This window comes from Diceros bicornis, chromosome 1, assembly GCF_020826845.1.
Source record: "Diceros bicornis minor isolate mBicDic1 chromosome 1, mDicBic1.mat.cur, whole genome shotgun sequence".
Lineage (NCBI taxonomy): Eukaryota > Metazoa > Chordata > Mammalia > Perissodactyla > Rhinocerotidae > Diceros > Diceros bicornis.
The window spans coordinates 20,633,700-20,649,405 of record NC_080740.1 but is presented as its reverse complement, the minus strand read 5'-3'; the positions used below and the strand labels follow the sequence as shown (position 1 = coordinate 20,649,405).

Genomic DNA, 15,706 nt, shown 5'->3' with positions numbered 1-15,706 from the left:
TAATAGAAGTCACTACCTCTCTTGAAGAGTCCTCTTGTAAGTCCTGGTGCAGAGGATGGTTTTCCATGGCCATTAGTCCCTCTTGGTTTTGAGGTTGTAGACAAAGACAATAGCATTGCCACAGAAAGATTTCCTGTGTCTATAATCCCTCTGCTATTACGTATGGAAGTCCTACAAAAATAAACACTATATTTTACTCAACAGAAAAGGCAGATGAAGAAATTTGAGCAATTGTCTATAGATTAAAGCTTCTTGGTAACTAAATTTTACAGAAATATTGTAAATGCATGCCGATCATATCCATAGATATTTGAAAGAAACATTTTTCTTGATGATTGTAATACAAATCTCCACCACACACAGTGTATAACGACAAAGGCCAGCAGTACTGTGAGCAAAGAACAGGGCATTTCGCTGAAACCATCCTTGAGTCCAAAAGGAAAATACTGCTTCCTAACAGCCTCACTCTCGATGTCAACTAAGAGAAGGAGAACGGTAAACCTACACTAGCATATAGGCCTGGGCACAGGGACTAATTTTAATAAATCAGAATAGAACATGAAAATGTCAACTTAATCAAGCATTTAAATTTTATTAATCAAGCCTAATTTTTATGAGTGCAAATAATCACTGAAGCTGGACAAATTTGTTCTCGATTGCATCAGAAACATAATTTTAATATTTAATGGACTGATGAATTTAAATGGAGAATTATCTTTATGAAACATGCTCTTCATAATTTGCCATTAAATGAGAAATAAAAAAAATCAACATAAATCTTACATAAAGGTTATTTAACTAAATGTTGGTACTATAAATATTATAAATGCATTATACACTAATTTAGCAATCACACAGTACACTACATAAAGCCGAGATAACTGGACCAGGCAAGCTTCTTCTAGAATACTGAGCTCTTGTGTTATATTCTGGGAAGCTCATGATAAAACGGTTACAGGGGTTTTGTGTGAGGTTTCATGAACATTCTTTTCGGTCAGGCTTTTATGCTACAATTCACTATCCGCCACAGACATTCTTTCCAGTTCAAATGTAGGTCTAAACCCACATGGGCTGCCTTTTGTGAGGCGATTATTCTTTACAAAAAAAGGTAAAAATATTTTTATCATTATTATTTATAGAAAAGCCATATAAGGAAAAAAACTGAAGTTTTCTGACTATATGATTTTTTGACATTCAAAACATGATACATTTTTAATGTTAGATTTTCTGACATAGTGTTCTCAAGCCTCAAAATATTCTAGGCACAAGAAAAAGAAAGGAAAAGAAAAATCAAATTAGTGTCAGAATATTTTTCTCTACAATTGTTCACCTGTTCCCCTCACCCCTCCGTTACCCCCAACATATTGTTTAAAATAGGGAGTATCTGTGAATTTTTGTAGAAAGTGAATCAGACCTAACAGAGCAGTATGATATAAAAGTTGGCTAACATTAATCCCCAAGATAAATGATTTTTTGTTTTCAAATTCTATTCTTTAAAGGTCCCTAATGTTCCAAAAGCACAGCGTTTGCCTGTATTACATGTGCCAAGCTATAGATTTACCTGCAAAAGAACGTCTGCCTATTGCAGCTTTAATGCTCCCAAACATATCTGATGGGGTTGGAGCTAAGAACATTTCTGAGAAGACTGGAAGACATGACACTCTCACAGAGGTCATAGCAGCTCCCTCTTCTTGCTTAGCAGAAAATGTTTTAAATAGATAATGTGGACTCGTCATTAGACACACCTAAAAAATAAAAATTCCTAAGGTTTTTAAAATTTACAGCATTTAAAATTGTGCCTTTTTTGTTAGAAGTGTGTGGTTCTGGAATGGAAATTTGGTTTTATGCTGAGAGGCTTGAGTACATCATCTTCTTTATTTGAAATCTGTGTGTTATTAATGGACAAAAATGTTTTCCTTTGAAAATATTAAATTTTATAAAATAGGTTAGTGGTAAATCCTAGTTATCTTTTAATTTCATTTGCAAAGCACATTAAACAATTCAATTTTTTGGCCTTTTGTGTACTTTTTTTTAATCTGACAAATAATATAGATTCAAGAAAGCATTATTATTTTAAAAAGCACATTGTAGGTTAATAGTTGACCTATTTTTTCCTACTCAATCGAATTAATATGCTGTATCCTAAAGACACTAAGATTAGAATTTTCCCTGCAAGCAAAAATACAGTACATTGTGAAGCCTTTAGATGGAGACATAGTTCAAATAAACACTAGAATTCTGTTCGTAGTGCTTTGTGTAAGTATAAGAATGAACATTTAAGAATACCGAGAAGGAAATATGAAAAGAAATTCATTTAAGATGCTTATACTGATTATAGAATTTATATTATATTTAGCCTTTCTTAATGGAAGAGTTTTTCTACATATTAAGCTGACACTTAAAAAAATAGAAGGTTACATACTCTTGGCCAGTAAAGTAAATTTACTGTCCTTGCACCTTACAGCAAAGCATATTATACGGCAAATAAGAATGCGCTTGTTGATAACGTAGAATACAGCCTGTATGTAATCAGTGGCGTGCATCAAAAGTCATCTGATAGCCACATTAGAGCCACATTTCCTATTAAGAATCAGACTAAATTACAACATGGCACTTCCCAGAATGAGCTGAGGAAATGCATTCTGCAAGAAGAAATAATTGTATTTGAGTGTCTCTGTAAAAATCAGGAAGTCTTTTAGCAGTAAGTAATAATGCTTTTCTTTTTAGTCTGCCTTCTTTTATATTGCAATATATTCAGCCTCACTGGCAAGCCTATCACACTAATTATTATTACATCTAGTGGTTCAGTTATCTTGATGACTACTACAGCTGAAATACTCCAAGGTCAAATCCTTAATAGCGTGAATCAAACTAAGCAGCCATCATACATGCATCTGCTTTTGAGATATACTCGATGAAACAGTATATCCCAGGCCTATTTATGAGTCTTATTGTTCTTTCAGACGTAGAGTAAATTATGTGTACAGTTTAATTGCGCCATTTGTTTTGCAAAAGTTCCTTCTCAAAAATCTTGTGAGAAGCAGGTGTCTTATTGTGAAAATGACAGCACAAGCGCACCTATAATGATCTTATTGACCACAAAAGTCTTCAGCCCGACCTTCGATTCTTTCAAGTGATCTGAAATAATCTGAGTGGTTATATGCATCTTCTCAATCCACAGACTTTCAGTAATTTCACATGATACTTACACATGTAATAAATCCATTGGCACACAAATGCATACTCTGCTTGGTTTGTGCACACACAAAATGGTATAAATGAACTCCAGACCGTGTTGAAGAATACTGCTTTCCCCAAATTCCTCCATATCTCTAGGGTGGCATTTAGTTTGTAATGTATTCAAATATAAGTATCTGTACACATTTGGATGTTCTATGAATATGAAATAAAATATGAAACTTCTTTCTTTTGTGACAATTTTCTTTCTTTAATTTTTTAACATCACACTTGCACATCTGGACAGCAGTGATTTCTTCTTTAATTTAAATGTGTAGCTTTTTTATAGACCATGTTTGAGTAAAGCAATTTGAATTGTGCAACTATTCATTCTGAACATAGCAAAACATCCATTTAATTCAAAGATTATTTCCTAGGGAAAAAGTAAACATACAAAAGAAACTGGGTTTTGTCAGCTTTGGCTTTTGAGCGTTTTTAGCTTTGTTGTACTCGATACTTATCTTACAAGGGTAATGTGACCAAGATTCTTTTGGTTCCTTTTTGTTAAAGGGACATAAATAAGTGGAAGACTTTATCCCTGGGAAAATTGTGATACGAAGTGCTTTAAGAATTATTCATAGAACTTTTAACCCCCTTTTGTCACTTTAATTTTAAAACATGCACCCTAAATTGGTATTAAAAATCAATAATTAGTATCCACTGTCTTATAATGATTTTAATAATGAAGTTTACCTGAATCCGCTTTTTCTCATCCTTTCACTGTCTTGATCTTCCTTTTCTACATCCTTCTGGTCCCCTCCCTTACACATCTTTGTCCAGTGGAATAATTCTAAACATGTTATATTTTTATTGAGATTTCCAACATCATTATTAACATTTTCAGCCAAATAAAATTTTATTTCCTTGCAAATCATAAAGCGCTTAGTTGTGTCGAATTATAATTAAAAGTCTTGATATTAAAAGAGCTCCTAGACAACTAGATAAAATATAGAGATTCTACAGATGCAATTTTGCTCCACTTTGAAAGTAGATTTTTAAAATGTATAGCCACATATTATATTTCAGATGTTAATGACGAATGTTCAGCAAATATGGACTATGAAAGAAGAAATATTATGGTTTTTAAAATAATGTTATCTGCTTATTCTTTGGCTGTAATGTAGCTGGCAAGCTGCATTTGGGGCTGTCTACGTGTGTTTTTTAAAATGTCATCTTTATTAGTATTACATTCAAGGAATAGTACCAAGAATCAGTTTCTTGCAAGACCTTCCTCCAGTGTGTGGCATATAAGTCTGTGACGAGCGACATTACAGAAGGTCATGTCACTTTTAACTGCTTGCATTACATCTTTCTGATTTCCCTAGTGCCCTTCCTTTGTTTGATTAATACTACTTGCTTTCAAGCAAGGTATCAGAAAGCATAATTTGGAAAGAGAATTCTAGAGGCGATCTGAGATATTCCCCATCAAGAAAAAAGACAACTTTGTAAAAACGTATCTTTTTTAGCACACGGATTTTCTCATCACTCTTTCTTTTTTTTCCTGAAGGAAATCCTGTGTATGTGTTGCTATTAAATTATTGCTGACAAATGTTTGGGCAACTGAACTTTGTGTACTTGAAAAAAAATCTGTGTAGTTCTTATTTGGTTTTATTTAAAGAGGAAAGAGATGGAATTTGAGACTAGGACTCCTTTATTTTATTTGTTTTCCTTCATTAAGTGTTAAACTCCAGCACTCTTTTTCTAAATAGTAGGTGTTATTTGAGTTCTCTGGGAAAGGTTGCAATTTTGTGCAGTCATTAAATGCACTTCGGTGATATATACAGTTTGTTTTTATAAGCTCAGTTTGCAGTTTCTATATTCACTGCATTTGGCTAGGGCTCATGTCTTAAAGCACAGCCCAGCTTCTGAGACACTCTTGCCTTCAAAGCCATCCATTTCCTTGGGCCATTAAAGCCTGAAAATTAGTTGTGAAAGCATTACCATTTTAATTGGGAATCTTTACCCACACCTCTACCTGTGCCCCTCTGTGTGTTTCTTAGTGTCAATGAAACATGAATCAGAATTGTGTACATCATTAGGACTGCTGAATATTTTGCCCAGGAAAAAAATATATATAATTTAATTTCTAAAAATTAATGTTTAAAATATTATTAAATTGATGTTATTTTTATTTTTATTCATAGCTAACATTTTTGAGTGCTTACTTTGATAGAAGAACTGTGCTGAGCACTTTAAATACATTATCTCATTGGATCCTTAATCAACACTGTGGGATAAGTGCTATTATCATCTCCATTTGCCAAGGCACCTTAAGCTTCACCTGAGCAAAATATAATAGTAGGATCCATTCTGAAGCAGCTTAAAGGCATCAGTAGGAACCCATCTGTATTATAAATCCTCACTTGAGGATGTTTATGATGTAACATTAAAAAGGCACTGGAGGAGGGGAAAACCCCTCGCTAGAGCGTTAAAACACAACACAAAGACCTCTTGCTAACACAACACTTTTCTGCCAAGTGTAAAAGCAAATGGTTGTATTGGGTGGTTCTGGCTGCACATTTGTGGAGCAATTGTGTGTAGCCAATTACCCATTTGTGCACGGTGTGAATAGTTTGGGTTTTGCAAATGAAGATCCTGATTCTATAGACCTCTTTGAGTCATTCTTGAACATCAGATCCATAGCTGATTTGTAAAATGTGTGAATTAAGCTATTAGTTTGTTTTATGGTTCAATAATATTTTGAATTTTTGAAAATTAACTTGAAGATAGTGGAGATCTCCAAATCTTAAAGGTTAAAGATTCATGGTTTTTCTTGCCAGGCAAATATTTGAAAGCATTTTGAATATTTGCTTTTATTAATCTGCATCATTGATCAAGTATAAGTCTTTCAGTTCTGTGAGATAACTGATAGGCACTTTACCAAAAAGTTTTTTCAAAGATATGAAGAATAGATGATGCATTCATCTATTCACTTTATCAACAAATATTTCTTGAACACCCATTATGTCCCTTGCAATTTGCTAGGCACAATCCAACACCATTCTGCCTTCCTAGCACCTGCAGTATGATGGTAAGTACTGAAGAGAGGAGGCATATAATACATTCTTAATAATAACTAGCTAAAATATTGTTTGAGTTTATGCACAAGAGTAAAAGTAGGGTATTCATTTCATTTTCCATTTTTGATATATGACTCTGCATGGGTAATTTTAGCAAAAAATTACTTAAATATATATCAAGTCATCATGTTGTACCCTTCAAATATATACAATTTTTATTTTTAAAAAATAAAATAGATAATAATGACCAACCTTAAAAAATTACTTAATCTAGATCTAAATTTAAAACATCATTTTATTAGAGATACAAAATTATAATCATTTTAAAAAATCTTGCAGGCCAGCCCCATGGCCTAGTGGTTAAGTTCAGCACGCTCCGCTTTGGCAGCCCAGGCGTGGATCTACACCACTCGTCTGTCAGTGGCCATGCTGTGGCGGCAGCTCACGTACAAAAAAAGGGAAGATTGGCAGCGGATGTTAGCTCAGGGCAAATCATCAGTGAAAAAAAGGAAAGAAAAGAAAAAAAATCTTGTGAGGGTTAGGTGAATTCCTTTTTTCTTTTTAACTTTTTTTTTCCTGGAACTAGGCAGAGGTTGAGAGCTGGCCCTCTTCTATCCCACAGCCTGGGTTTGAGTTCTAGGTCACCTAGTTGCTATATTAGGTGAATTCTTTTGATGCAATACAACATACTGAAATATTGTGGCTGCTTTTCCTGTTTAAACCTCCATTACAAATAGCCCATTTTGGATTAGCCTGGCCTCTACCACCTCAATTATACATTGTCACTATTGTTGTCTGTATATTTATGGCATAAATACTTCAAAATTTCAGGAAATTAAAAGTCAACATGAAAGGTTATCTGATACTCCTCATTTAAATTCTACTGGATTATAAGCCTCTTGAGGGCTGGCATGAATATAGGTGAAGTATCTGTGTGTTATTCCTCTTTGCACCCCCACAATACCTAGCACTGTGTGCCTTGGACAAGGGGGATTATAATAAATGCTTATAGAGTGGCCGAATATAGTTAGAGAGAATGTCGAATCCTTTCTTGCTGAGGCTGAATTGCTTTACGTGTCCCCAAAATAAGTATAAACACTCATCAGATATTGGAAGCAGCTCATTGTGATACGATGGTCCTTTTGAAATGCTGAATGTCCAAAGGAAAGATCACAAAATTCTACCATTTAATAGAAGATTTAAAGTATGACATTAAGTTAGGAACAGTCTCACAGGTTGTCAGATGCTTTCGGTTATATATCGGTTCATGAGAACTGGAAGTTTGTGTTTGGGCTATTCTTTGAAACCAGTTAATGTTTTAGAATATTTGAGAAAAATTATTAGAATAATCAAGAGTCCTGACGTGTTATCTCAGTTTATGTAACTCTTTGCATAATACAATCTTAGTTACGGAAGTTTTCATTCATAGCATATTCCTGTCTGTATCATAATGCCACATGAAGGGCTAACTTTTTATCATCTAAAGTTATGAGTTTTGGGAGAAAATTTTAAAAATATTTAATAGCTGTGATTCTATCTAATTTATTCAGAGATAGAGATTCAGAATGGATAAAAAATAAAAGCACAACAAGAATTTAGAAATCATATCAGATGGTGTAAATATAAGAAGTTGGCACTCACCTGAGTAACAACTCCCTCCAAAGCTTCTTAAATGTTTGGTTTCCATGGTGTGTGTTGGGGGGGCGGGGTGTAGGTGTGTAAACCCATAATAAACCCCTGAAACAGGTGAAGTCCCATTTGTAATGCTTGCAGTTATATATTGATCGAGGCAAGGGGAAATTATTTAGCAAATCCAAAATGACGATTCTATTCTGATGAAGCAGGTAAACTAGGAACCATTAAATAAATACATGCATGCATATCCACCTGCATGCGTTATATACATATTATACACATTAGATTATAGAATAAATTTCTAGTTTTATTTTATTTATTTATTTATTTATTTTGTGAGGAAGATCAGCCCTGAGCTAACATCCATGCTAATCCTCCTCTTTTTTTTTTTTTGCTGAGGAAGACCGGCTCTGAGCCAACATCTATTGCCAATCTTCCTCCTTTTTTTTTTTTTCCCCAAAGACCCAGTAGATAGTTGTATGTCATAGTTGCACATTCTTCTAGTTGCTATGTGGGACGCGGCCTCAGCATGGCCGGAAAAGCGGTGCATTGGTGCGCACCCGGATCCGAACCTGGGCCGCCAGTAGCGGAGCGCGTGCACTTAACCGCTAAGCCATGGGGCCGACCCTAGTTTTCTTTTAGTATTAATGTGCATTCTCGTAATTTACTCCTTGTATAAAATTACAGAATTAAAATTAGAGTTTCAGGTAATCCACAAAATGAACAAGTTATACAGAGATAGTCAAGAGTTGACATTTATTCATAAGAATTGAAATTTGAGCCATGAAGGTTATTGTAGTTTTATGCCACAGACCACCAGCATGAATCAATGAACAGACATAGTTTTTTATCTTAGAGTTTGGTGAAAAGTAAATCAGAAATAGCAGAGCTGTTTTCTGCTTAGTTATCTAGCTCCAAATTTAAAACGCCTAATTAATGTAGATAGCAGAATAGGTAGAAAAGAAAAATCCTGATTTAAAGCATCCCTCAAATTAATGTTAGTGGACCTCATGCATATTTCAGATTCTTTAAGTTGTCACAGAACATTTCACACAAATAGAGTTCCCCTGACTGGGATTCAGTTCCCCGGTTTTAATCAATTGAAGGCATAGCATTTTCCTAATCCCTATCTCGAGATCAAATATTCCCTCTCAGTGCATTGGTTTCAAATGTTAATAAAGTTTTCGTTTCCAAAAGGTTCAAAATGACAGAACAAAATTCTCTCCTTTAAGAGCACGAAAATGACTTCCGTTTCTGTCTGCAGGTAGTGGAGGACATGCTAGAGGACGAGGAAGAAGAAGATGACAAAGATGACAAGGTAATTATCTTTCCCAGCACTAGGGTACCTGGGGATGGGGAAATGTAGACATAACACTGTTTCCACAGACAGTTAAAAAAGGAGTTGAAGTGTTTGAGTCCAGAAAATTGGACAGTGCTGTTTATCATCCTAACAATGCCACTGCATGTTGCAAAGAGGGAGCGAGGGCTATAAATCCTCTTCGCTTTTGTCCAGAGCTGGGTCAAATATTTTTTTGCCAGGAACAAAAAAAAATAATTCAGCTTGTCCGGAACTTGATAGCTCTCGTGAAGATAACGGCAGTGACAACTGTTTTTGAAGGGCAAAAATTTGTCCTGTTTTGAGAATTACAAATCAGGCTACACTTTGGGGGAAGAGAGAAGTGAAAAAATAGCAGCCTGCATGAGTTGAACGTGGATATTGTCATCTGTAATTTTCGAAGAATTGCTCAGCAAGAGAACACGTGTGCAGAGGGCTCCAGAGAGTGTTTAAATAATCCCGATGCTCACTGCCCTTGCCTAGACTCGGAATGGCCCCCTGGCTCCTTGATCAGGAAAGCCCGTTCAGAGAGGCTCATATTTCGATTGCTGGTTGGCTTCGGGAAGGTGACCACGGTAAATAACAGCTAGTTTCTGGGACTGCTTGGATTGGTTGTCCCCTGGGGAGAGGGGACAACTGAAGGGAGGAATTAGAATGACCTTGCGCCACTGCAGCAGTGGCTGGGGTCGGAAGAACTGCTTTTTGTGGCAAGGAGGATAGTGATGCTGGTTTATCATCATCCCTGGGCATTTCCACATCAAAAATCTAAAAAGTCCTAGGGTGAGATTGAGAGCGGGGGGAGGGAATATCATTCGTTATTTCCACATTGTTGGGCATAAAAACCAGATTTTGACCTTCACTGGGATCTATCTAACTTCTGTTATAGTAAAGTAGTGAAATTTTTTGAAGGAGACAAACAGTGTATCAATTTATGCCCTTGACCTTTGCTTCCAGTAGAGAGGTACAGTTATATCGCAGTGTAAGAATGTGTGTGCTGAAGCAAGCATTGGAAATGTCACAAAAAACTCACAGTGATTAGTTAACCTCCCAAATGATTTTTTTCCTAATATTCAATGCTAGAAGGAAAGGAGAAAGACATACACACGCTCTTTCTCCCTTCTAATGCTATTTCAAACACTTTTAAATTGATAGATCTTTTATGTGAAATTATTCTTCTGTACATCATTCAGTCATTAGTGACATCATCAAACATAAACCAACAAAATGTCCATCCTGCAAAAACACATATGTGCTTGTTTTTAATGTTCAATAACATGAGCATACACTTCTGGCAATAAATGATATGATTTATTTTTAAGGTCAGTCGTGGAGCTGTAGAGAGCTTGTATTTTAACTCAACATGCCGGCTCTGAATCATCATTTCTCTGCTGATAAACACTGAGCTGCCATCCATTTATGGCCATTTTCCCCTGGCTTGTTGCTGCTTTATTATTAAAGCCACCATAAAGATCCATCCCGGCAGCAGGCGTTTCCCCAGAAATGTTAATAAATGGAAACCCTTAGAGAAGTCTAGTACTTCAATGTCCCTGCTTGAAGTCGGCCTGTATTTTTTTAGCCAGTTTGTTGATATTCTATACCAGCAATCTCCCCTTATTTTTAATAGAGGTCATTTTTTTAATAGAGAGGATGTTAGGAGTGGGAGACCAATAGCACACCTGGTTCATCAGCTCACCAAAACATAGATGTCAAGTAGAACATGCCAGGGTGGAAACGCCACCAAATTTCTGGAGTGGCATCTGTTGTAATCTAGTGTTTGGTTGTCTGAAATTGACACCTAGGTTCTAACACATTTTCAGATCTAGTTACCAACGTTGATTGAAAGTGAGTGCTTAAATTACTGTGTGAATTCAACTGTATTCTTCTGTACAGGATGCCGACAAACAGTGTGTTTTCCATATGAAAGGATTGTGAGCTGATTTTCATAAATCCAACCCTTTATTTGAGTGATATATAAGGAGGTTTTTCTTTTTTTATTCGTAATGCAATTGATAGCATAAAAATAATATCTGAATAAAAAGAAAATCTCAAATGTAGTAATTTACAATAGACTTCTGGGGCCTTGCATAATAGAGGGAAGACTCTTAGAGTGGACGTCTTGAAATATAAAGTTTTTACTATGAGAAATGGAAATATGAAAGGATCCTTCAAGCTTCCACTTACCAGCTTCTGTCTCTTGACTGGCTCTTGCAGCGATATATGTTGTAAGTCTTGGCTATCGGTGTGTCTGAGTGAGAGAAGGGTAATTTCCTACTTTAAAAAATTCATTGGTTCCTCTATTTAAAGTTTGTGTATAGAGTCACGCGTAATGGAATTTCATGGGAAAACAAATGTGTTTTTTGCCATACGAGCAGGTACTGACCTCTAGCTCTCATTATTTCTCTGTTTTCTCATATGGTATAATAGTTGAGTCAGGTCAGTGGGTCCTCTTATAGGATAAAAGTAAAAAAGATTAATAAATGTGCCAAAGCCTCACTTTAATTGAACCTGAAGCATATGTTGCAAGTATGTAAAATATGTCCCAGATGTTCCACCAGGGCTAGTGTCTTGGCTTTCCATGATTACCACAAGGCAGCTATTAGTCCTATAACCTTTGGACTTGGGGGTAAATGGGGTATTACGTGGCACAGAATGAGAGCACCTGTTTTCCATTCAGCAAAGACCCCCTGGCAGGCTTTGCCTAAGTCTATCCATATGTTTTCACTTAGCAGATTGTGGGGCGATTATGAAAAGTGTCTTTCTTTAGAGCCAGCATTGATATTAGTCACTCACAATGAAAGGGCAAGTCATTGGCTACTTGACAAGGTCCGTGTGGGCATAAACTGAAGTCGTTTATTTCGTTTGAGCTTAGAGTGTTTTCTCTCAGCATAATTATATAGATGACAAAGACAAAGGTATATGAAGTTGAAGCAAAGATTATAATTACTTAACATAATAGTTTTGTAATAGCTTTAGTGCTAAATTTAGCACCTGGGAGGACTTTGCTTAAAGTCGGTAAAAGCTAAGTCATGATTTACCTGGATCCCCAGATCTTGAACTTTTTCCACATTATTGCCTTTCGAGTATTTTTTGGTGTGAGTTCTTCCTTTTTATTAAAACAGCTAATCATTATTCAGGTAAGGGTTTGTGATCCTCAGACTTATCCTTCATTCTAGAATCCATTGTCCACATTTGTTTAAATCTAAAATTAGGTGGCTCCTCTCTTAATCCAATTCCATGGTTCTCACCAAGGCAGAGAATATTGGTTTTAAATGGTGTCTTAGTTATGAATCATTGCCTTGTTAATATTTCCGCTTATCTGCATTATGTAGTAGCACTATGTTAAGCTGCACTGGAGATGCAATTTTTCCTGAATTAAATGTTAGAAAGACATCAGACTGCATTCTCAATTCCCTGTGTTGTAGAGCATCCCCTCGGCCATCAACCGCAAAGTCACAATTTGATCTGATTTTTTGACCTGACACCAAATCCTGCCTTTGTGGTTAATAGAATATCTTAGTAAATAATAAGGTGTAGTTAAATTACCTAGGTGGAGCTATCACCAAGCCATATAATAGTGTTTTTCACCATGTTATATATAATAGTACAGTGGTCAATCTGCACACCCTAGACACCTAATTAATGAAGATCAGCTTTCATTTTGTAGCTTAAACAGTTTAGGCATGCTTCCTATGGTGTGTCCTACCCTTGTAATAGAATCCAGCTGCAATATCAGGAAGTGAAGATAGAATGCAGGTTTTCCTCAGGAAAAGCATGGATTTAAATGCATGGCATTCTAGTAATGTTTATTGATAGAAGATATTAAAATGTTCAGGCATTTATGCTTACATTGCTTCTCCTTTTTCTTCAACCGTTATGTCAAGGTTACTGTGTTTCAAGATAACTAGATGCAATCAATGAAACATATCTGAGTTACTTCAAAATACACAGATTGTTGGCTTTAATTCTCGAAATCTATGTTTTCCGGTTTGAATCTCCAGCCCTAAACATGTATATAATATACCCAAGATGCGTACATCTCTGTGTCTTAACTCAACTGTGAGGGAGGAAAAAAGATAACTCTGATATGTGATATAAGAGAAAATTTTAATCTGACAAAATGGCATTTTCCAGTTATAGTCAACAAAATAAGTGCATGATGGGGAAATAAAAAAAAGCTTCAGAAAAAGGCAGGGACAAGGAAAAAATTCTTTAAAAAAATCCTAACTCGTCTTTAACTGGAATACCATTATATCAATTTATTAGATTTCTATTGCTGCATAACAAATTTGCACAAACTTAGAGGCTTAAGACAATTACACATGTATTAGCTCTCAGTTCAGTAGGTCAGAAGTCCAGGCATGGCTCAGCTGAGTTCCCTGCTCAGAGTCTCACACTCAAGGCTCGGTTCATCTAGAGGCTCTGCAGAAGAATCCACTTCCAAGCTTATTCAGTTTGTTGGCAGAATTCAGTTCCTTGTAGCTGGAGGACTGAAGCTCTTGTTTTCTTGTTGGCTTTCGGCACCTAGTGGCCACTTTCCATAGCCCCCTCCATCTTTATATCCATCAATGTTGAATCTCCCTTGTATCAGATCTCTCTCATACTTCAAATCTCTTTCTTCAGGAAGAGCCCAGTCCCTTTTAAGGGCCCACCTGATTAAGTGAGGCTCACTAAAGATAATCTCCCTTTCTTAAAGTCAACTCTCTTTTTTGTTTTGTTTTGTTTATAATTTTATTTATTTATTTGTTTCCCCCAAAGCCCCAGTGGATAGTTGTATGTCATAGCTGCACATCCTTCTAGTTGCTGTATGTGGGACACGGCCTCAGCATGGCCAGAGAAGCAGTGCATCGGTGCGCGCCCGGGATCCGAACCCCGGCCACCAACAGCGGAGCACACGCGCTTAACCACTAAGCCACGGGGCCGGCCCTCAACTCTTATGTAACATAAGCTAATCATGGAAATAACTATCCCATCATATTCCTAAATCTCCCACACCCATAAAGGGAGGGAAATATACAGGACATATACACCAGGAGATGGGAATCTTGTCAGCCATCTTAGAATTCTTCCCATTACAACCATCTAGACCCACCAGTGCTCTAGAACAGAAATGGAACAGTCTTTGTGTTCCTTGAATGTATCTCTTGCTAGGCTGTGATGCAACTATCCTACAATAAAGAAATTAGGAAAGGCTGCCTGCCCAGACATGTCCTTTCAAAGATTATATGAAACATCTCATTCTAGAGGTATATTTTACAGTCATAGTACAATATGTTCCACTTGCTTATTATCTAATTCTGCTCTGGGATGAAGAGTGGTTGGCATGAAGAGGGCCCGATGGACTCTTTCCCCTTGTTGTTTCCTTCTGGAGAGAAGAGCAAATAAGAATAAAAATAGCAAAAAATGGAGAAGCGCCCATTCCTCTTTGGGGGGACCTGTTGGTGCTTAGACCCACTGAGCTGATAGCCCACTGAAGTAGGCTTTCTGCTTAATATAACCACTTTCTACCTAATCTAATCACTTTCTACTTAATCTAAAATCATAGCAACATTAAAACTGGAGGGTACCCAAGACAGGCATCAGAAGCTCGTGTCACCGCCCTGTGGCCTTCCAACTCCTGGAAGGCGATAGGCCTTTTACCTGCACGTGTGCAGTCCACTTCCCAGTTCTGGTCTCCGGTGATGTAGCCCCTGCACAGCCCTTGGGCCAGTGCCCATCTGCTATACCTGACTGGCCCCTGGGGTGTGGCTTGGCAGCACTGTGACTCTGACTGGGGAGGTGTCCACGAGGATTAGGGTTTGCTTGATAAGTAGCCTGAGTCAGACTCCTTATGCAGGAATCTGGGATTAGAGGCCTCTGGCCCCAGGGGCACCAAGTGTTTCTCATCCTAGGACTCGTGCACCAGTAGAACTCCCGAGATCCCGTGAGATCTCCTTCCGCTGACACTCAGCGCATCCCAGCCCATCCTCTCCCGGCCGCTCCTGTTTTAAAATGAGGAAAGTGTGGTTCAGCTAAACTTAAGTGAATTGCCAAAGGGGATATAGACAATAAGTGGCAGAGCCAGAGCTAATGCTCAGGTTTTCCAAGTTTGGCATCTTTATCCTTCCTTAAGGCTAGGTTTTCCAGGAAAAAAAAAAAAAATCAATATACAGATGCAAATTACCTCAGGTATGATCTTTAAGTATTTTGGTAGCCCAGTCAGGGAACACACCATCCATCCCAGGTAACGGCTGTTTACTTCTAGGTTTCCACTTTTTCTCACTGTTCTCCTGCACTTTCAGCCCTCTCCACCATAGCAGCCAAGGAAGTATGTGGTAGGCAGAATAATAGCCCCTCAAAGATACCCCTGTCCTAATCCCTGGGACCTGTGAATATGGCAAAGAGGCATTGAGGTAGCAGAGAGGATGAAGGTTGCTAATCAGCTGACCTTACAATAGGGAGATTATACTGGATTATCTGAATGGGCCCAATATAACAAGCA

General features: G+C 37.1%; 1 protein-coding gene across 7 annotated transcripts in view; it reads left to right on the top strand.

The window, feature by feature from the left end:
• The window catches only part of MCTP1 (multiple C2 and transmembrane domain containing 1), a 501,946-nt gene that overhangs the window by 419,024 nt on the left and 67,216 nt on the right, over positions 1 to 15,706 (top strand). For all 7 annotated transcript variants that reach the window (XM_058532257.1, XM_058532230.1, XM_058532077.1 and 4 more), the window contains one exon: positions 9,157 to 9,210. In XM_058532257.1, coding sequence (XP_058388240.1) covers positions 9,157 to 9,210 — 54 coding nt within the window. The remainder of the gene's footprint in view (positions 1 to 9,156; positions 9,211 to 15,706) is intronic.